Source organism: Falco cherrug, chromosome 1 (genome assembly GCF_023634085.1).
Source record: "Falco cherrug isolate bFalChe1 chromosome 1, bFalChe1.pri, whole genome shotgun sequence".
In the NCBI taxonomy this organism is placed as follows: Eukaryota; Metazoa; Chordata; class Aves; order Falconiformes; family Falconidae; genus Falco; species Falco cherrug.
The window spans coordinates 17,528,288-17,550,332 of NC_073697.1; the positions used below are offsets into that span (position 1 = coordinate 17,528,288).

Consider the following 22,045-nt stretch of genomic DNA (forward strand, 5'->3'; position numbering starts at 1 on the left):
GTTGAGTCTCCCTAATGTGACTTCATGTTGTAATTTCAAGTTCAGTCTGCATGATGAGTCACTCCTACTCTAGAAAGTATAAACATGAAGCCATATAAGTTCCTTAGAGTCTGAGAAGGGGGAAAAAAAAGAACAAAAAAAAGGAAAAAAGTCAGGTTAGAAACAAGGCAAGAGCTAAACTACAATTTGTCCTTTAAGTCACAGTGACTGAAGTTTCCAGGACCCTAATTTTACATTTTCAGGAAGTATAACTGTTTTATTTATACACATTTAGAGAAGAGCATAAATGTCACACCAGACCCATTAGAAATATAGAATTTATTTCTCTTTACATTCAGACAGCAATATATTGCAGATTTGAACATGCCACTTCTTGTATCATACGTGACTTATGGATCCTATGCTTATAGTTGTGATAGCTATTGCTATCTTAGATCAACACAAAATGTGTTTCTGGACTGGTTCTCTTAAGATCTTTAAGCGATTACCAGCAACTTTTGAAGAAGGGTAGTCTTGAAAACCCACTTCATAAAAATTAATCTGTCATAGCCTACATCATCCAGCTGCTTACTGTTGTCTTACCTTTACAGCTCCAGATCTCAGGAAAGTAATTTCAACAGTAGCAGTGGACAGAGAGATTGAGGACTTGCCCCTTATCTTCCCTCAGGTAGCAGTTCTTAATAAGGCAATACCATGTTATAAGGCCACCAAATTCCTCATGGTCCATGAACTGTGCTTTTGGCAGGGCAGCTCCTTTCCCACCTGCAGCCCTTGCTTCCCTTCCCCCCTTGCACTTCCAGGTGCAAGCTAACCACAAGAGTCAATCTTAACAGTCCTGACAACATCCTAAAACATGTTAAGTCATCCACAACTAAAAGTCTCTGAAGTAACAGGGAAAAAAAAAAAAAAAGAAAAAAAAAGTGTTATGTTTAAACCTTCAAAGTACCATGAACAAGAGGTATCTTCATAACCAGTGTCCTGACAGCACCTGTTCAGTGTACTTCGCTTCATCTTTACAAACTCAGAAAAACTGTGGTGCTTTTTTCCTTTTGCCTCTTAATTCTCCACACATTCAGCTCAAGAATACCAGGAGCTGCAGTGCATCACCACGTGAAGATGGGGAGGGGCAAGGGAGTAAGAAGAGTGAAAAGGGAGGGAGCGCTACAGAGACACTGCCCCTTGGCAGGCTCTGCACCAGCCATACAGAGAATATGCATACACATGATGAGAGATTTTGTTGCTCCAGTTTATGTGGTGTTTTTTGTTGGGGGGTTGGTTGTTGTGTTTTGGTTTTTTTTTTTAATTAAAAAACATTATTCCCACTAAGGCTGGTTGTGCAAAGTTGGTTTTCAAGAGCCACCGTTCAGTCTGACTCTGTTCCTGTAGACAGACTTCCTATGGATCCATTTCTCACTAGCATCTTGCTGTAGTTTTTCTGCTGTTCTTCTTTGAAAGTATCTTTGACTTTCGCTCGTTTCAGACCTCCATCCCTGGAAAAGAGCAAGAAAGAAAAGTAACCCATCATGATCGCTACCACTATTGTTATCAAACTATGAGCTGTATTAACTATATTAGTCAACTCTAGAGCCTTCACCTAAAAGATTATTAAGAAGGCTTTTCTTCAGAATTTTCAGAACATCCAAGTTTAAGCAAGTTTATTAAATTATGGCCTTAAGCCATAACGCTTATGCAGTCCAAATTTTGAGTCTAGCCCATTAAAGCAGCCTACTCATGTTGGTAACAGGTTGCACCTACCATAGAAATCTTTGCCAATCTGGGATGCTATTTCCCTAGACTGTAGAAGCAGTCAATCTTGCGCAACGCCATAGCTGTCTCTTGCCTTACATCGTTCAGAGGGCCAGAGCTGGGCCTCATAGTTGAATCCGCTTTCCTGTTCTCTTCATCAGAATCTTGCTCTCAAGTCTGTTTCATACAGTCCTATGAAATCTAGGTATTATGCTGCTACTTACTGAGGTAGGACACAAGAAAATCAGAGCAGAAAGCCTCAAGCCCTGTGTTTTATTTGTTGTTGTTGTTCATCAGTTTAGCCAAATAACTTCACTTCTGTTCTTTAATCTCAGCATGTCTCAACATGAGAAACAACTCCGAAAGACTGATCTTCAAAAGCATCAAGCCTTTAGGTCAACTCACTGCATGAGAGCTATGTGCTCCAAAGACTTTATGTATCTTTTTTTATTTTTACTCTCTCATACACATGAAGTTACTCCCTGGTTTTCTCCGGAGTGGAATAAAGTCATGTTAAATGTTACCTGTCACAAAGCTAAGGAGGAAGAATATCTCAATCAAACTAACAACAGACAGTCCACGAAGTTCAACAAGGACAGCACCACTCACCAGGGAAGTTCAGTCAGTCCTCCTTGGCGAGCAATGGCTGACCTCACTCTGTTGGCAAACTGAACAGCATCTTCGCCTTCCTTCAAAGGTCATAAATTCAACATAAGCAAAGCAGAGAGAAGTGAATTGAAACAGACTTCCGTAACACTTTTCATCTGCTGCCTCATCAAATTAGCTCACTGCCAAATGATCTGTCCCCTACCATTCCAACACGATCTAATGTTCCAATACAATAATAATTTAACTCATTTTTCCCCTAAAGTGTTGAAATTAAAGGAAAACTTTGCTATCAATGTCCCATCCTCTTGGAGCATCGCTACTGTGAACAGCCCTGTATTTACTGCTATCCTTTGTATATATGATGCACTGCTGATGGTACCAAGCTGCATGAGGAAAAGCTAAGTCCAATCATACATCAAAGTCAACACTAACAAAAGTCCAGTATAAAACTTTGAATTTGGAGACATGGGGTGGGTAGGAGTTTTGCAGGAGAAAAAAAAAAAAAAAAAAAAAAAAAAAGAGTAAGAAGAGGCACTTGCAACACAGTCAGGTTCTTCAATAGTTAAGAATCAAACAGATGCTAGATTACCTTTCTAACCATTGGTGGCATGTACCACACGTTGCAAACAATGGCCCAGCTGGTCATTATTCGCAGAAGATAGCTCACGATGTTATATTTGCTGCTGTTCCAGAATGCATCTCCAAACTGAGGATCATACTGTAAGGGACCACAAAAAAACAAATGATATAACCCTTTCCCCACAGATCTGAGACAGGCTGTGATGTTCTGAGGTGGATGCTTTCAGTCAGATGCCGGAGTACAAGAAGATTCACAACTGACATGTTTGCTTAGAATGAGGCTTTAGAAAAAGTAGCCTGTGCTTATTAGCAGCAGATGTCACCCATTTGCCTGAACTAAGAGAGCTATGTCTGCTGCAAGCTGCATGCTTCGCTTCCCTTCCGCATCAGTGAAGACTAGCTCAATCTCCCTTCCTTCCAGCTTTCTGGAGGAAGAACCTGACCCCACCAGGTCCTACCACCCAGGCTCCATAGGCTGAATGACTTCACGTTCTCATTTTAGCCACTCATACGCTAGGAGTCACCCATGACATGTAGCCAACTGCCAGGGCTCCTGTGCTTCCATTAGCAGCCATACTGAAACAGTTTCCTACTGCCCTGACAAAAACAGATCCCAAACTTCGATATTCAGCAGCTAGTTAGTTCCACTTACTTTGATTGCAACAGGATAGATTGTCCCTCCTATCTCAAAGCTCCCCTTCTTGAACATCATCACAGATGTATTGTTTATGCAGGTGCCTGTCCAGAGAAGAAACTTGGGTCATTACTTCATATAGCCTACCACATTTCAGCAGCAACACTACATCAACATACAGGTCTTACGCTCATGAAGGAGCAAATGCAGGCCCTTTATGGCTAAGTTAAGCATCTCTCCCCTGCTTGCTTTCATTCTCTGTCTTGTGACTAACTCCCTGAACAAAGTCAGAACATGTATGAGACAAAAAACACAAGGCTGAGGTTACATCTGTAAGACAGCGAACTGACATTCACAGCACAAAAGAAACAATCTTCCCATTCTTCTGCCTACAGCTTCTGTCAGGAGATCCAACAGCCAGGGACCGTATTGTGTTGTCTTCCTGTAATCTCATATTAAATTAGCAGTTCCCTAATAAAATCTAAGCCAGAGGTACATTTGATACACCAGACACATTTGAGCACCAAAAGCCATGAAAGAGAGAACAGGGATGAAATCTACACTGAATGGAGATAAGGAGCAGTTCAGCTTCTTACCTTCTGGAAAAATTAAGATCGGGAGCTTGCTTTTGTCCGCCACATGTTCCCTGAGTCTGTGGAAGCAGAAGGAAAGCTTCAAAACCAGCTCCTTTCCACTTTTTTCCCCAGGCAGGTCTATTAAAAATATCTTTACGTAGAACACATCTGTTTGACAAAGCCTTTTACTGGACATTAATTTGCACTTGCTTTTCTGTTTCTCACAAACCTGAAGCTTTGGGCAGGCCACCTCTTAGGCCCCAGTGCATTACACTGAGGCAACATCCTGCTTGCTTTCCTCCATATTATTTTATTAATGACTGCCAGGGAAGCCAACAAATGTATGCCATTAAGTCAGTCAGATTAATTCTAATCAACTCAACCTGCAAGAAGCTGTCTACATAAGAAAAAAACCAAACAAAAAACCAAAAAGCCTTGTGCAGCAGTCCATCCAGGCTTTGCTTGCTTAGCAGCAGATTTCTTAAAAAGAGGACTCTTAAAACACCTACAGCTCACACTACTTGAGTTAGCACTTGGATGACATAGCAAAACCATACTGCTGCACAGAGGCCAATGAGGTGGTGAAGTAACCTGCTAAAGTTAACCTAAAAGTTCTTTAAAAATTAGGAGGACTTTCTATCACTTTTACTACAGTGTTCGTACTGTAGTGATAGTTTGGTGATAATTGCAGAAGACTACCTTTGTAAGCAGCGCAGTTGTATAGTTAGACACATTTTTGCCCCTCATCCAAACAAGCAAAGCTTATTATTTCTAGCTCACAATTTCAAATTAAGTTGAGACAGTTCATGTCACAGAAAGCCCGCTTCATCAGTATTTCTTTTCAACAGAAAGTCCCAGAATTTGAAGTATATTCACAGCCTTTTAGAAGTGTATCTGAATTCATCAGACATTAGTTATTATGCTGATGGTTACCCAAATGAGATGTTTTGTGACAGTCTGCTGCAATCCAGACCTTACCAGAACCTTTGGTCTGCACCATTTCACCCTGTATAAACCTTTCAAGCCTTTCTTGGTGACCTGGGAACCTAACATTTTGATCACAGCAGCAAGCATCTTCAGGTCATTGTGAATGATCTCGTTTGCTTCCTACCACCCCTCCAGCTCACTCCACTAACTGCTGTTGAGCCACTACTATACTGATTGCTTCCACTCCTGCTGACATCTACCAATTTGCAATACCCTGCATCATTCCAGCCTACAATAACATGCAATTACAGATAACTCGTGCCCTTGTGATTAGCATTTATAAGCAGCAGTCATCGTTTGGAATAAACCAAGTAGATATGGCTCCTGTAGATGTAGTGCTTAGGACATGGTTTGGTGATGTAGTTGGCAGTCCTGGATTAACAGGTGGACTTTACAATCTCAAAGGTCTTTTCCAACCTAAATGATTCTAAGATGCTCTTGCAAGTCAGCCTTTTGCCCTCCTGAGATCCCTAGGTTCCAACTACCCTGTTTCCCAGTGCAACCTCATCAGCTTCTTGGGCTTCCGTCTTTCCAAAGTTTTAATTCCTCATCTGGGTCTTTGTTCAACAACTCTTCGAGGATTACATACCTGGGCGTGGCCTCTCGGGCACTAGCAGGTACCAGAGTTGCACTAGCAGGGCAATCCCCTGCTCCGACCCACACCTCACCTTTTTGTCACTAGATGGCGGTCTTTGATTTCTGAGCGTTCAAACCAGACGTGAGGACAGGCCTTGACCGTGGCTCTCTGAATGACTCCCATTAGTCCACCGTGAACCTGGCCAACCTGCAAGCCCAATAAGGCACATCAATCAGCATATAAGACACCTGAAAAGCAGAACTTCCTCTTCTGCATCCCCCTCAAAAAAACCCACAAGCACACCGGAGACCGCAAACCAGGACTGGGCAGTGCCCAAAAGAACTATTAAAATGTTTGAAAGGATCTAGATGCAAGTGTGGAAGCATCTCTCAAGTATTTCATCAGGTGAGGAGCCTAGCATTGACACTGCCAGGACAACTTCACCAACATGTAACTTGTAGACCAATTTCAACACAATTTATACTTTTACCCACTACCTAGTGCTTAAGTTAACTTTCACAGTAGAGATTAACTGAACTCCGCAACCAATACCCCACAGCCTTTCCCTTTCCTGGTCTCTCTCCCTCTGCTGTGGTCATCGTGGATCTCCTCATACCATTGCATAGCATCCATCATTTGTCAAAATGATTGCATCTATCGGTGATGTGTGGTTGGCAACACAAATTCCTCCTTTCTGAGGTTTGTTTTCCCTGCAATTACATAAATTTTTTGTTAGACTACTAGTGCACTAACCACCACACTACACACACAACAGTTCCATAAAGCTGTCAAGTGAGTCAGCATCTAGCGCGACATTAACCTGCAGGTCAGGAAAGAGCTGCCCCATTTCAAATAGGATACTCACACATGGAAGTATACACACACTTTTGCTATAGTAACATCAGCTCACTCACTTGTTATGGTAATGGATGGTACCAGACAGAGCTCTGACAAGGATGCGGGAGCACGTGAGGTGGACCACTTCACTCAGATAGTTTTTCACACTGAAAGAAATCACAGGCATCTGGAGCATCCTGGAAAGCAGCTAGACAGACACACAATATTCTCCAGCCTCAACACAACTCAGGGCTGAAATTTTCCTGGTACTCTGGAGCACAGAGGAACATTCCCAGCTCTACCACTCACTTGCTACAGCAGCTCAGCCAAGACATGCGAGACCCTTGGTCTCACTTACTGAGGCAAGGCTGTCATCTCCTCACCAGGTACTTCTTTGTCCCATGATGTCCCACGACAGTAAGAGGAGCCCATCAGAAATCACCAGCCTCGATGCTAAGCCTGGCAAGAAGCCAACCTCTGCCCAAGTTCAAAATGCCACTAAAAGCAAGGCCACAAGCTTGTGGGTGAACCGTCAGTAGTCTACCACTTGTGAAATCTGTCCAGTCCTAATCTTGAGCTGTTTGCACGGATGCCAGTTGGCAAATTTGTCCCTCACACACCACAACACAGTACCTACCTGCTGTTTGGCAGCTGTCCGACCATTGTTGTCCCCACAATCATTGAGATAATCCCAATGGCAGCCAGGGTAAAGCTACAGGGCAAAATAGAGATTAAATCAAAATAAGTAGTTTTGTTCATTTTAGTATCACTCTCCCCTTCAAAATGGAAAGGGATTGCAGGAATTCAATTATTCCTCAGATACTCGACATATCCAGTTCCGTAACTCAGTAATTCCCCAACACATTGCTCAAAATCATGGTCTAGCAAAGGCAGCAGATTTAGATACCCCAATGCATGTAGTGTCACGGAGTTTTAGAGCTTGCCCAACTTACACTTACATTGCAAATACACAACTTACAGGAAGCATTCACAGAAAAAAGATGACCACTAGCCCTAACCTACTCTCCACAGTAAATGGCAAGATAGAAGTGTTCTGAATGGCTTCTTAACCATTCAAAGAAGAATTTAAGCAGGTTCATCTTTCTTTATCTACTAATGCTGCTTTTGGGTTAAAAGAGCTGAGATGACATTTCCCAAGAAAACACACATTTACGTTCCCAGACTGACAAAACCCCTCAGCACCCATGAGCTTACCGCAGGGGCAGCAGTAAGCAGTACCGCACTATAACCCCAACGACCCACACAACAGTCAGCCTCAGGCTGATGTAGTGGAAGTTGACATTAGTCCTTGTGAGGAGATTCCAGGAGACCAGCTCTTCAGAGGAAAACCTTTGGGTGACTTCATCTTCCACAATGGCTTCAAACCCTTTTCTGCAGAAGTAGAATATGTCAGAGAATTCGAAGTCCACTCGATGCAGACGTGCGATTTCTTTCTCCATAGGCGTTTCATCTCTTTCAATGATACCTTGGGAAGGAAAGGGTAACCCTATAAGGAAATAATTCTATACAGTAACAGTCATCCTGCAAATCACTTACCACTTTGCATTACTCAAGGAGACAAATTCTCTGTCGGAGCCTCTCCTATGAAAGCAAGATCAGGTGGGTAGTTGAACACAGCATACTGGTCAGTAGGCCAGTTCTGGATCCCCTTCCTCACATAAACACCTTGAGCAGCAGATATATCAAGTTCTGCTGCCTCCTGAAGGTGAAGCAAGAAGGTAAACCCTTTCCCACTGTCTGACAAGTCTTCAACTCAGCAACTTTATTCAAGACCATCTTACACTTCCAGAGCAAACCAAGCAAGACCTTGGCCTTTCCATTCCCTTCTCCTGGTGCTCTGTGTATTTAAGGGCATTCAGCATCCTCCATGGATAGTCATAGGCCCATCTCTCATCAGACATTCTGGCATCCCACAGCCACATCCAGCTGAGATGCACTCCACTACTACCTGCCAAAGCCCCAGACCACAACTGCTACCTGACATCTGTGCATGGACCAGCTTTGAACCAAATGTACCTCCCTCCCTTCTCAGCACAAGTGTTTTCTATAAGCAAAGACAGGATCACACTAATTTTTATTTAAGTCAAACCAAGAAAAACCCTCCAAAAAACACATCAAAGAAAGTTGTGTCTATTGCTGCCTTGATAAAATTTAGTTCAGCACTAACAGTTGTGTTTCAGTTGAACTGTGCCCACATAATGCCTGGCAATAGAAAAGAAACCTGGAGATTTCAGAATTGCAGTACAAACAGCAAGTATTCCCTCTCCTCCTCCTCTTTTCATTTTTTATACTTATGGTCTGACAAGCACCAGTTTCCCACTAGAGCTTACAAAGGCAAGGAGAAACTGCGTAAGCTAAATATAAAGATCAAGTAGCTGCTTTCAAGCAGGTCTGGCTCCAGAAATTGATGACCAAAGGAATCCAGAATAACATTTAACTAGAACAACCACCCCATGAGACACTGAACTAGGATTAGAGGTCCAAGTTCAGGTTGTCACTCTGTCAGACACCTCTCACAAATTGCATAATCTCTCTGTTTCCGTGTTGAGATTAAAAAAAAACAGAAAAGGAGGAAGCATCTGACTGTTCCAAGCTACTTGGCAGTTTCCCACAAATACATGTTCCACAATGTGCAAATCTGTACCTAAGAAAGTCTTTCCAGCAGGAGAAACTTTGTGAATATATTTGCTGTACAAATCACATGCAACATTTAAATTACAAGTGACATGGAAAAAAATCTTTGTATTGCACTGTTGCATACAGACGGGATAACACAAGAAGCTCTAAGATACAAGTCCAACAAATCACTGAGGTAAACACTACAGAACAACATGCAAGAGAGATGTTACACTGCAACAAAACCTATTAGCACCTTCAGCTCTGAACCTGGCAGCCACGACTTGCAATTCTACCATTGGACCATCTCAGTGCATTCTGAGCATGACAGCACTCCTATCACTGACCTATAAACAAATTGTTAATATGGCACACCCAAACACTCGCATGCCCTTTGGGATCTGAATTATAAAACATGTAACACATCAAACATTTAGCAGGATAGACTACACTCCTGTTGCATTTTAAACACAAACCAGAGCTCTACTCTGTGGTTCAATTTTTCCTCTCAGTCAGTCCCTTAAACCTCTAAATTGTGAAACATCCAGGACTGTAGGTGAGTCAGCCCAGCCTGTCAGCTCCATGCTGCTGTGGGGTGTGAGGCAGGTCATAGCCAAGAAACTGGCCAGGGAAACTCTCCAGCACTGATCACAGAAGTACCACTCTTCTGTCCAGTTCCCAGGAGAAATGGGAATACTTCCTCCTTATCCAGCCCCTAGTTCAGCATCAGCCAAGCAGTTGGCTCCCCTGGCTCCTGCTTCTTGGCTGAAACCAGCCCAGGGTTCAATTTTAACACACTGCTGGCACAGTCAAGAATAGCACAGCTGTAACGTCTTGCCCCACCACCCTGTGCTGTCATTGTCACATGACACCCCATGTGCAAGCTGCTTTGCAGCCTTTGGACAAGCTACTCCAAGCCAAGTTCTCAACAGCACCCGAAGGTATTATGAACAGAATTAAAACACATGCTGTTCAGGCAACGTACTTAGCCTTCTTGTAATCTGAAGTAACATTTAACAGCCTTTAATCCCTTGGCCATGGGCAGAGCTGAGTTTGCCAAAAACAGCATTATGCAGGAGTACAGCAAACCTCACTCCCAACTGAAAAAAAAGCCATAGCTGCTGCTTTCCTCAGCGTCACAGCACAAGCCCCAAGCCTCCAAACTCATATGCTCTAGTCAGCTAATTATACTAGGCTTAAATTTAGCACTATTTACACAAGCTTTTCTTTTAGTGGATGTCAGTTTTAAAACTCTGACTTAACAGCATCTTTGTACTTTTTAAACCCATCAACTTAAAGAAGACTGCTCACCAACACAGTCAACACCCACCCAGACAGCTGAGAGCTGGTTATTCAGCTGCAGTAAGATAGACATCTACACTGCAAGTGTCTGCTCAGCCAAGAGCTACCATTGAGCCTGGCACATAAACACGCTGCCCTCTTAACACAGAGGGACCTTGAGGTAATAGCATCAGGTAATTCTCCACATAGCAACTACACCAGCCAATTTCTTGGGACTATTTCCTATCACACCACCAACGCAGGGACACTGGCTGCCATTTCTGCCAACAGATGTGAAATACACTGGATTTGGTACTGCAGAGAGAGGTGGTGTCCCCTCAGTCATGCACTCTCTCTTTCATACTGAGCAACACTGGATTTTCAGGTCTTTGGGGAGGACCATTTTTGCTCTGCCTGGGAACAGGAAAACTTGCCCAACTTGCCCTTGCACATGCATCTGCAATGCTCCCTCCTTTCCTGACTCATCTCCTAGTGAGGACTGAATGGTCAGGAAAGATGAAAGCGGTATTACACATTCCCCGCCCCACCCCCAGCACTCAACATGCATATGCATACACAGACACCAACACCTACCTTTACCCTGGTTTTATCAGATACTCCACCAGTTATCACTGGAAATGTCTCCTCCCTCAGTAAATACTGTGTAATGCAACGGCACCTCTCTGCCTGCTCATGCTCTGCCACCTCAGAGAATGCCAGAGTATATGCTGCACTGTTAGATCTACACCTACACCGACCCCCAAGTACTTCCATTGACGTACAGGAACCCAGACTCCTAATTATAAGTCAGTCAGTCCTGTGGTTAAAAAGGTCTAAAGAGCAACATATAGAGCACAGCTTGGTGCTGCAGAGTCCACATCTCCCCTGCTCCCCATACCTTCTCAAGTAAGGAGTAGTTGAGACTCTAGCTTACTGCAGTAAGAGCCACCTACAGTGGGGAAAGGTTAGTTTTAAATTAAAATATAAAAAGGATATTAAAAAGTGTATTTTGGGCCACTGTTGTGATTGCGTATCCCCATCCGTAAAGACCACTTGAACACAGCCTGCATGCAATCTATATGAATTACCTCAGGCCATTTTTACTACCATTAACGCTCCAGACAGTAGAGCGCAGTCGGATTAGTCCAAGTTCTGATCTACAGCATGTATTAGCACTTAACGCCCCTCAGTCACACGTACAGGGGGAATAGGTACTTGCAGTTTTATGGAAAGATAGATCATAGAGCATTACCTACTAGGTCCTCTCTCCCTTTACCTTTCTTTTCTAGGGGAAAAAAACCCTATGTGCCAGAAAGATCAGATGTCTAGGAAGACAAGAGCTCCTACTGTGCAGCTCAAGCAGCACAGTTTGAGATCTTGCCCTCTCACTGACCCGTGACGTGAAGGAACACTATCACCCTTACAGGAAGAAAAAGGATATCTTGCTGCATCACTGACAACCTGTGAAACACAGAGAGCAGGGAACTGACATTATTTGGAAGGATCACACACCTTGCCTTCCCCCACCCACAAAAAAACCCACAACTTTCAGGACACTGGTGAGTGATATGGGATATACTTTTTCTCAGACACTTTGAAGTCAGGAATTAAATAAGACCTGTTTCAAGAGCTGATGTGCAGTACCTCCAGTTTATTATTACAGGTGCTAACTGACAGTTGGATCTGCTACCATTGAAGCCTGTTTTGTGCCTGGCCTGCAGACAGTACAATACCAGTGTTTACACTATTGATAAGAATACTCCTTTGGAGGTGAAACACAGCCAGCTCATTCAGCACATCAGTCCCCATCTCATGTTCGCATGAGCTAACTCATAGACTCAGGCAACAACTGACTTGTCTGCTAACTGGCAAGCTGGTTCTGTTTCCAGCTGTGCTGCCTAACAAGGGAGCACTCAGAAAATGCTGTCAAAAACAAGCAAATCAATACCAATACTGAGGCTGTCAGGAACCAAACGAAGCACTGGCTGCAATGTCTTGTTCAGCCTTCTCCTATTTCCTGGGCAAACACAGACTGCTCTCACCACACTTGTAGCTCCAAAGTCTCACAGCCAACTCTGACCTAGTAGAGCCTATCATGACACACACACAGAATGGGTTAAGATATAGTACAAGAACCAATTTCAAAATTAGGCTAGAGGAAGAAATATGAAGCAACTCTTCAGCTGTCTTTCTACAGATGATGAGTGTAAGAAGTTCATCTGGCAAACACCAGGATAACTCCAGAGGACAAAAGGTGAATAGCAGCAGACTGAAAAAAGGGAACAAGTGTAACACCACACACTCGCATCCAGCACTCCTACAACAGAAAAAAGCATGGAGCTTGGGAAAAAAGTGCTGTCCACTAAATATTCAGATCTTGTTAGAGATTAAGCATACTCTGATGCTGTTAGGACTGTGACAGTTGGCCAGCAGCCCTGCAAGCAGCAACCTAAAGACAGATTTCAAGACAAAACAAAAAAAATCAAGTTCATAATGTAACTCAAAAATCTCTTTCAGCTGAGGACAGTCTCCATCTTAAGCTCTACTCTGTTTTGTTAAACAATGTTCTTTCATACCCTTCATTTCCTCACCCCCAGGTTTTTCAACCATTCAGTACAAGCCACTAAAAGCAGCATTTCATTCTGCGGGAACAGTTCTTGTGCCAGCAGCATTGCAAAACAATTACATGTATCTGTTAGCTTGTAACCACCCCACCTCTTTTCCAGCTCTCAATGTAACTTCTCTGTTTGAAAAGGACTCAGTTCTCCTACTTTAGAACATTAGTCTTATCAATTTGACTTTACCCCAAGCTCTCACCATTAGCAGCAGGAGTCTTTAGCATCTGTGGCTGCGGCTTTTTGACACCTTTTTCTATCCGTATAGTGGCCCACTGTTGAAGAGAAAAAAAAACATTAATTTCACAAATGTAGGATTCACTTAAGAAAAAAGTCACTGAAAAAACCAACAGTTAATCAAAGTAACTTTCAAAGAATATTGTCACCAGATAATCATCACTCATCTTCCTCAGATGTGTCCACAAACCCCCACACAGTTCCTCTAAAGAAACGCTGAGGTAATGTCCTAATAAAAAAACCCCACTCAGTGCTAGTTAGTACTTTCCAACTCTGCTTGCCAGTCTTTGGAGAGCTGACTCAGTGCTTCACAGTTGTTTCAGTTCCAGTTCAGGTACACAGCCACCAACACCATGACAGGCCTCAGTCAGCCTTACAGGAAGCTCCAGGAACTGAGCTAGAACAGCCCCTGAGCACACAGCATGTGTTCAGTACCAACAGACACATCGCAACTCACCTTGTCTACTTTCAGAGTAGTTTCACCATACTGAAGCAAAAAAAGCCCTAACTGGATTAAGTCAAACTGAGGCCTGCACACAGCTAACTCTGCTAAAAAACAAAAACAGTGTTTGTAGTCATGGGAAGTCTCATTTAAGTTCAGTCTCAGTCCAAAGAAGATTGCACCTAGGATTTTTCCAGGCTGAACAAAACTGAAATTTCCCTCCACTCTGCAGTTTCTCATTTCTTGGCATTTTAGAGGTCTGAGGAGCAGAGAAACAGGCCAAATCACCAGCTCTAGTGAACACCTGCAGAGCCCCTTCCCCTGCCGCTGGAAAGGGCTGCCAGCTCACTGGGGTTAACTGCTCTTTTCTAGTGGGTGGGCTGAAAGAATTCGACTGAAGTAGGAGATAAAGTAAGCTCTGCTCCCCAAGGCGTGTCAAAGCTTCCTAGCAGTTCAGCTCCCTCCAAACCCCAGCGGCAGAACCACAAAGGCATCAGGAGACTTCCTCTCATTTCCAGCCCTTATTGGACTGGAGCCAGTTTAACCTGTTCTCAGGCCAAAAGGTTTTCTTGACCTTCAGCTGACTCTGTTCCACACAGTGCTTTTAAATAGCCCTTCTACCTCCTACGTCAGGCTTCATTTTTACTGGGTTAACGATTACAACCCCTTTGCCACCCCAAAAGCCTGCCTGTGATGACAGAATAGCCCTTCTGGCCTGGATCCTTCCTTTCCCTACATGGCAGCTTTGCAAAGGGATGGAAAGCTCAGCCAGCGGGGACTGACTTTATGGCTCCCCATTACGCACATTAATTCCTCCCTCATGAGACTTAATCCTGTTTTAAGGAGTACTGTTATAACAGGCATTTCTAAGACAGACAGGTGACCTGGCAGAAATGAGCTCATATCAAAAGATCAGGATATTACCCTGATTATTATACAACTTACGCAGTATCAAAGGCATACTTTGTTTTAACAGCGTACAGATGGTCCACTGGTCTGCACAGAAAGGACCCAGACCAATGTTAAACCATGCAGCTTCCACCTTTCCCCTCCATCAGAGCTATAGGGCATTTGGTGATGCAGTTCCCTTTTGAAAAGTCACTATCCTGACTCACAGCATTATCTCTACCATGTAACTTCCGAGGAACAGCCAGGACTGCTTATTGTATCAGGTCTTGTTGAATCACAACCTAACCTGACAATATATTCACTTGTTTTCTCAGTTCTGCTGCTGCTAAGGCAACAGGTGTTCCAAGAACTAATTTCACCTGTAGGAGTAACCCAGTACTTTCTGGCTACATAACCTCAGCAGTGCTATGGCCATAAAAGTTGTGGGAAACACCAAAACAAAATATTGTTCAAGGAAGAACCTATACACAATACCTCCATTTCTACATTTCTTCTACTAAATGGATTTGGGGGTACACAAACCAGCAAATACATTGACAAAATCGTTCTCTGACCAGACCTGAACCACTGTATTCAAAAATTAATATCTCCACAAGCAGGTAAGTCACTTATTACATAGGAGGGTAAAAACAGACTTTGCTAATGGTCTCAACCATATACACTAGCTGAGAAAATAAGTTTTCATCTCCCAAATCCTCTCAAATGGGTTATCAAAACTTAGCACTGCCACCTTTTGCTATGCAAAATCCACAAGAACAGTTTCTGTTTGATGCTCTGAAAGAGCATGCAACAGTCCCTTCACAATACTCTTGCCACAGAGATCATGCTAGACAGTGCCAAGAAGTTTGAGCCTCAGCATAAGCCATGAGGACACAGGCTATTGAGACATGCTTTTGTAATGTTCGACAGCTTGCAACATCCTACTGCATTGCAGTATCTTTTGATACTTTGCTATGCAAAGGAGGCAGCGGACTTTTCCCAAAGTAGACAGAAATTGTAGAGTCATGCTACCCAAGTAAGCTTCTACTGCTTAGAAGCATTTATCTACTCTATTCATAGAAGTACATTCCTGCTTCCAAAGTAGTCTGACCTTTGGTCCACCGGTTCATCTAACTCCAGAAAGCTGCAGTACCCTACCTGGGGGATAGGGATGGGGACACAGACAAAAAGAAAGACGGGAGAGGATAGTTAGCTCCTTTTACTTGTGGATAACTGGCTAGCTGAAAAGGGTCACATAGACATAGTCCAGCTGGCTGGACAAAAATGCACATCGCTCTCAGCTTATCTGAAGTAAAGCAAAATACACTGTCTTTGGCTGTCCTTGTTACACAGTAACAGGAAGATTTTGGTGGGAAAAGAATGTTGCAGGTGGGAACAGAAAACTACAGAAGAGAAACTAGGGGCGGGCTTGGTATTTAGGCAACTAACCAATAATGAGCTTAACTTTTGTAATATGTATGAGCTAATTATAAGAAGGCATAAAAGGTGACTGTAAGAGACAATAAACGAAGTCTGCTGATCACTCATATTGAGTGACTGTGTCTTCCCTCCGTCGCGACATTTACTCTCTACCCATGCCTTCCCAGGAGATGGAAACACTGCCATAAGCTTGACAGCTGTGTGGCATCTTGTACAAAGCGTTCCAGGGGACAGCTGACTTGTGCTCCACATGTCAATAGCTGAGGCAGTTTTACTTTTGGTGCCAGATCTCCCAGTGGATTTAAGCATGTTTCATAAAACCAGCAAGGACGACACCAGTTGACCCTCTTGCTGCCCTCTTGGCCAGAAGCCTTTGGGCATTCCTAAGGGCCCACATCTAACACATGCTACAGCAAACCAGTTTTAAGTCCTCTGTGTCAGCTTTCTTCCCTCAGTCCATTACATTTCCAAAAATTATGCATGTTCCAGCAACCAAGCAGCAAGATATTTTTACTTATTTACTTAATCTAATCCTTCCACTTATTCTCAGGCACCTGAAATAAAGGCACTATCATCAATGCCGAAATTTGAACTCTGATCAAGTAAAAAGCTTGTTTATATCCAGTCTGGAAAACAAAAGAGAGACCACATGCAGCAATGAGTAATCTCCCTTCCTTCCTTCTAGCTAGGGATTTGCGCCATCCATTGCCATTTCAGCTGGTTCCTATACTAAAGAACAGCTTTATGCTACAAAGAGCTATCACAATGTAAGCTGATTCATCCCACAGGTAAAAATAATGTATTTGTGTATCAGAGATCAAAAAACCATGAAATAAAATTTTAAGCCATAGCCTCTGTTCTACTCAGGAGATGAGCAAAAAGGAGGATGGCACATATTTAAGGTTTATCACTTACCAGTTACATTGACACAAACCTAACCAGCTTCTCCCAGTTTGCAAACTGGTGCTGAGCAGGCAGGCTCAAGTACCTTGTTGCAGACCTAAGCCTTCAGCAGGAATCCTGAACCACTTTTGGGGAATGACTATAACACACCAGGCTCACAAAGAAATTAAAAATAGTTCTGCAGCTGGGGCTACCCACTGAACTAACACATAAAGTTAGAAAGCAGCATGGTCACAGAATCTACACAAATACTACCGCAGGTCTGATTTTGAAATTTTGGTATTCCAGCTGCTCAAGGCAAAGTAGCTTGGATACTTTGATCATACAAGGCATAGCCTCAAAAAACCCTACACTTTACTAGGCAAGGAAAACATACCAACCTTCCTCACAAGAAAGGCTTCTAATTTATCAACACCTTAAAAAAATCCAAACCACCACACAGCAAGTCAACAGCCTACACAAAATAGCTAAAAGATCAACTTCAGTTATGCATCACTATGCAATTCCCATATACATAGGGCCTAGGCAGTAATTGTGAAAGATCCAGTAGACCTCAGAAGCAAAAAATGTATGTCATTTACAACAGATGACAAAAAAAACTTCTTATCTCCAGAAAAGCTGCCTATCTGGCAACTATCTCCAAAGCCAAGCTTGACATGTTGTTTCATGAAAGCGTATCTAGAGATGCTGTGTTAGAATCAGTCACAAGTTTTTAGGATTACTTCAGGGACTTCCCCCTTTTCCTTAAAGGATGGAGCTTGGCCTTTCACCCCATTTATCACCTTTACATCACCTCTGGCTTAATAGCAATGCTTGACAATTATTCAGAAGAGAAGAGAATTACTGATGATGACTGAAATCTGCAGTCATATGGAGTTAGATCACTGTGTTCCCCTATTTAAAGGCATTGTCAGGTCATGTTCAGAGCAAGAGTTCATACGCTAGTTTAGCTAAGCATTCCTCCTTGGAGACTTTCCAAACCTCAGTAACAACAGAAAGACTTCGTAGCACCTCCCATGCAATGCTACATTGTTTAATGCAACAGCATGCCAATTATTGACTTATTTTGTGTGAGGAGGAGAGGAAAACACCACCACCAAGAGAAGCAATTATTCCCGAGTGAGGGCAAAAGGTCCTCTGTGGTCACCTATTCTGATGGAACATCCTTGTCACTGCCTCCAAGCATCTTTCCAAATCCTTCTGCACACCTGGGCTGTGTAGCAAGTCCTTCCTGGTGGACAGGTATCCAAAGAACAACCCAGCTTTACAGAAAAACACCACAGGCATCAGCAACAGAAATGCCAGACAGCCTCTTTCACATCACCTTCACAAAATGTTACTTTAAGGCAAGCTCTGAATAGAGCTGCTGTTATTTTTTCAAGCAGCATTTGCTTATCAACAGTACCAGAAATCCCAGCATTCACATGCTATGAAATTGAGAGCAGTTTCAGATCAGAGTTGTTGACCAGAAAGATGCTGCATTAACTAGTGATGCAAATCCAGCAGAGGGTAACCCCCAACTCTGCCAGCCTTACTTAACGTACAAGAAGCCTTGATTATTAAGTCTGTGGAAATGATACGCAACAGCCTTCGTAGGACTGGGGTCTAGGTTAATACAGCCCAGGGATATACTTCAAGATTATGCAGCAGATTTGCTAAAATACTACTCTGAAAGTCAGTCAAAGCCCTTAAACAAGGGCACATCATTCACATCAGGCACATCTCCAAGACATGCTTCTTGTTAGCATCTGAGCTGAGCTGGCAGCCCTCAGAGCTGCTCTCTCACTTCAGAGCTCTGTTTCTCATCTGCCCAGCAGCCCTTGAAGGATACCAATTACACAACAGAGGCCTTCATTGACACTGCGCAACAACATTAGTCAGCAAAGCTTGCTTCAGAGGCCAGTGAGTTAGAGGAAACCATCAAAACCCCACAGTGATTCACCAGTTACTAGCTTACACATTCTCCTTTTCTGTTCCCCGCTCTTATGCCCAGCACCACATGCAACCCTGACAGTGGTTCATGAGAAGAAGCTACAGCGTGGCGTACTTGGGACAGGATGTAACAGCCCATCCCACTCACACTGCACAGCCACAGGCACCAAAGGGTCCTGCCCCACTCCCCACCCCCCATATATTATTCTCAGTTTTAGGTCCATTCACATTGCCAGGGTTATCTGCAACGCAAGGAACTTTGGCTTGACCTCCTAGCTGCTAAATATGTTACACCCTTGCCTAGCAAAAGCACATTCCCTGCAGGGCAGCATAATAAGCTATTCGAAATTGCTTCTGTTACAAGGGGCCACTATTAAACCCAGATGGATCAGTTACAGGACATGAAAAACACCTATGACTTCAAGCATCTGCTGTGCATTACAGCACAACCAGCAAAACCAAACACTCAATAAATGCTTTTTCTGCAAGCCCCACAATCTGAGAGCCTAGGGAGACCGGGGTAGGTGGGTGGGTGCATGCCCATTCAAGGTGCTTTGCAGCCATCAACAAAACATTAGCCCAAAAATACACAATAATATGGTGTTATTTTATAGCCAGATTGTTTCTTAACACAAGTGTGACCTAATCACTTCCCTCAGGCGATCACATTTCTCAGTATTTCCTAAGTACCAGTTTAAAAATACAAGAAATGTTTTCGCATTAGAAAGAACAAGCAGGGCAGTCTGTACAAGTGTTGCTGACAAGTCAACTCTACTGCCTCAAGGAGCTAGGCACATAGGCACACCCCAAAAAACCCCACCAGCAGACGGGGGGGGGGGGGGGGGGGGGGGGGCACAGAGAAAATAAAAAAAAAAAACAACCCACAAAAAACCCCACAGAGTGTTGGAATTGGTTCTTAACAAGGTGAGCTGCAATCTGTCAAGCAAAGATCATCACTCAGGGGTGCTCATTGCTACTGCCAAATATATAGGCACACAGTCAAAAGTAGTCCTCCAGATTTTCTGCAAACTGATGGAAACAGAGAAATAGATTATTACTCTGTGGTAGTGGCTACTCTATGGGCCTTAATGAAAGACAAATCATTTTCTGAAAGGCTGGATTTCCCCACTGCTTGGCAAGAGTGCTCAAATGGCATGCTTTCAGGGGACTTACCAGCCCCAGCTCATAGTAGAGCTTATAAAAAAGGCAATGGACTACAACAGAGGAAAAATGAGACCAAGAGGTAAAGATGCACTAAATTCAAAATTGGAAGCTATCCGATGATACTTAAAAACAAACAGGGAGAAATGCAGCATGTTGTGGTGATTGCCATATGCAGTCCCCAGCACTTCAGCAACAGGAAAGATTTCTGAGATTTCTGTGGCAAGTGATTTCACAAGCAACAGCATGGCAGGTGACTAGCTCAGACTAGCTTCTTGTAGGAGCAAGCAGCTGCTGGAGACGCTGTTGTAGCAGTAATCCAACATTTAAGAAAAAGTACGCTAACATTGTACCAGAGATCCTTCTATTAACACTGAAAGGCAAACCGTGGGCAGAAGCCAGCAGTTTCCTAAAAATTTGCTTAGTTTGGTAAGGCAATTCAGAATCAAGTTAAGGTACTTTAAGGAATAACTACGTGATGGGGGAAGTAGGTTTTCTAATAGCAAGTAGCCTGCCTGCATTCCTCAAGTATTAGCACAGCTGGTTATGCTTTTCTGCTCTTTTTTCCCTATTGCTTTGGAAAAAATGTAATCATATAGGAAAAAATATATACTACATATAAAGCTGGTGCAAGTACTTAAGGGTCAAATGCAACCCAGCAGAAGCACATCCTCAACACTGCTGTCCGTACATGCTGCATCTTGCTTAGAAGCATGTGCCTTGCTGAGGCAGCCCAGTGCAGAGAAAAAGCTATTGTACACCAACCGATCTCCCTTGTCAGTAGTGTCAGAGAGTCAAAGAACACTTTGTTCCTAAAAGTTTTCCTCCCTCTTTTCTTGGGTCATGCTTGCAGCACTAAGAACAAGCTTCTGCTCTCCTGAAACCAGTGGGAACAGATATTTTTTTTGACAGAAAAAAAATTCCAGCACAAGTCAAGTAACATCCTCAGTTTGCTCCACACTACAGCCTAGACAACAATTGAACACCAGACTCATTTCTATATGCCTTCTGTCATCTGGCATAACAGTGGACCAGCAGACATACCACAGCAAACTACAGACTCTCCATCTACTTAGTCACTAAACTATGGTGCCAAAGTAGACAGACCTGGACCCTCACAACAGATTAGCTTTAATAAGCACATGTTATTACCTGACAACATATGCTGTGTGGGTAACAAACCACATAGTCACTCCCACCGGTTGTGTCCTCCCACTATGCCAACACATGGGATACAAACAGACAAAGCCAGAGAACAACCTGGTATTCAGCTGGGGGTATACAAACAGCCACCGCTTCACAGTTCCTACAATCTAACCCATCAAAGAGGCAACGAAGGCAGCAGGAGCACCACCATCCTGACCGAGCACTCCGCAGGTAACCATGGGCAAAAGTAAGCTGTTCCCTAAAAATTTTTCCACCATCCTGCAAAGAGAAAAGGAAGACCACCTGGGTGATCCAGGGCTGGAAGCCAAAGGGGAACCTTAAGGAAGCTATTAATTTAACCACTGCGCTGAAAATGCCTCAGCCATCAGAGACTGCAGCATCCTGTGACTCAACATAGCCACAAAACAAAGACTACTGCTTCTCAGGAGAAAGACTGCATACTCGATTCAACAGCCCAGGAAGTTTCAGACACCTGGGAAGCTGTACAAGGCTAGCAACTATGTATTTAACACTTTCCATTGTTAACATGATTTTTGGCAGGGAAAAGTCAGGTGCAACCACACATATCTTCATGCACTCTTCAGGTGCTGCTTCAGCTGGCTGGCAGACTATCACTCTGTCTCTGCCAGGCTGCTAACCAAGGCAAGTATGTGAGCCAAGGAACAGGAGACATTTTACAGCAAAACACTTTCTTTCAAGGACTCTCCTCATGCAGGTATTCTGAGGGCATAAAGAATTCACAGGCAAAACAAGGCCAAGCTGAGATTAATTAAAATTAAGTAAAATAACTTACTTAAA

The 22,045-nt window shown here is 43.3% G+C and overlaps 1 protein-coding gene across 2 annotated transcripts in view; it reads right to left on the bottom strand.

The window, feature by feature from the left end:
* Positions 1–301: 301 nt before the first annotated feature.
* The window catches only part of LOC102055839 (glycerol-3-phosphate acyltransferase 3), a 31,047-nt gene continuing 9,303 nt past the window's right edge, over positions 302–22,045 (bottom strand). For both annotated transcript variants that reach the window (XM_005444508.4, XM_055703336.1), the window contains exons 2-12: positions 13,280–13,352; positions 7,760–8,030; positions 7,182–7,256; positions 6,622–6,711; positions 6,324–6,417; positions 5,799–5,914; positions 4,165–4,220; positions 3,587–3,672; positions 2,945–3,073; positions 2,356–2,435; positions 302–1,490 (exon numbers count right to left, since the gene is read on the bottom strand). In XM_005444508.4, the coding sequence (XP_005444565.1) occupies positions 1,364–1,490; positions 2,356–2,435; positions 2,945–3,073; positions 3,587–3,672; positions 4,165–4,220; positions 5,799–5,914; positions 6,324–6,417; positions 6,622–6,711; positions 7,182–7,256; positions 7,760–8,030; positions 13,280–13,304 (1,149 nt within the window). In that variant the 5' untranslated portion in view covers positions 13,305–13,352 and the 3' untranslated portion in view covers positions 302–1,363. The remainder of the gene's footprint in view (positions 1,491–2,355; positions 2,436–2,944; positions 3,074–3,586; positions 3,673–4,164; positions 4,221–5,798; positions 5,915–6,323; positions 6,418–6,621; positions 6,712–7,181; positions 7,257–7,759; positions 8,031–13,279; positions 13,353–22,045) is intronic.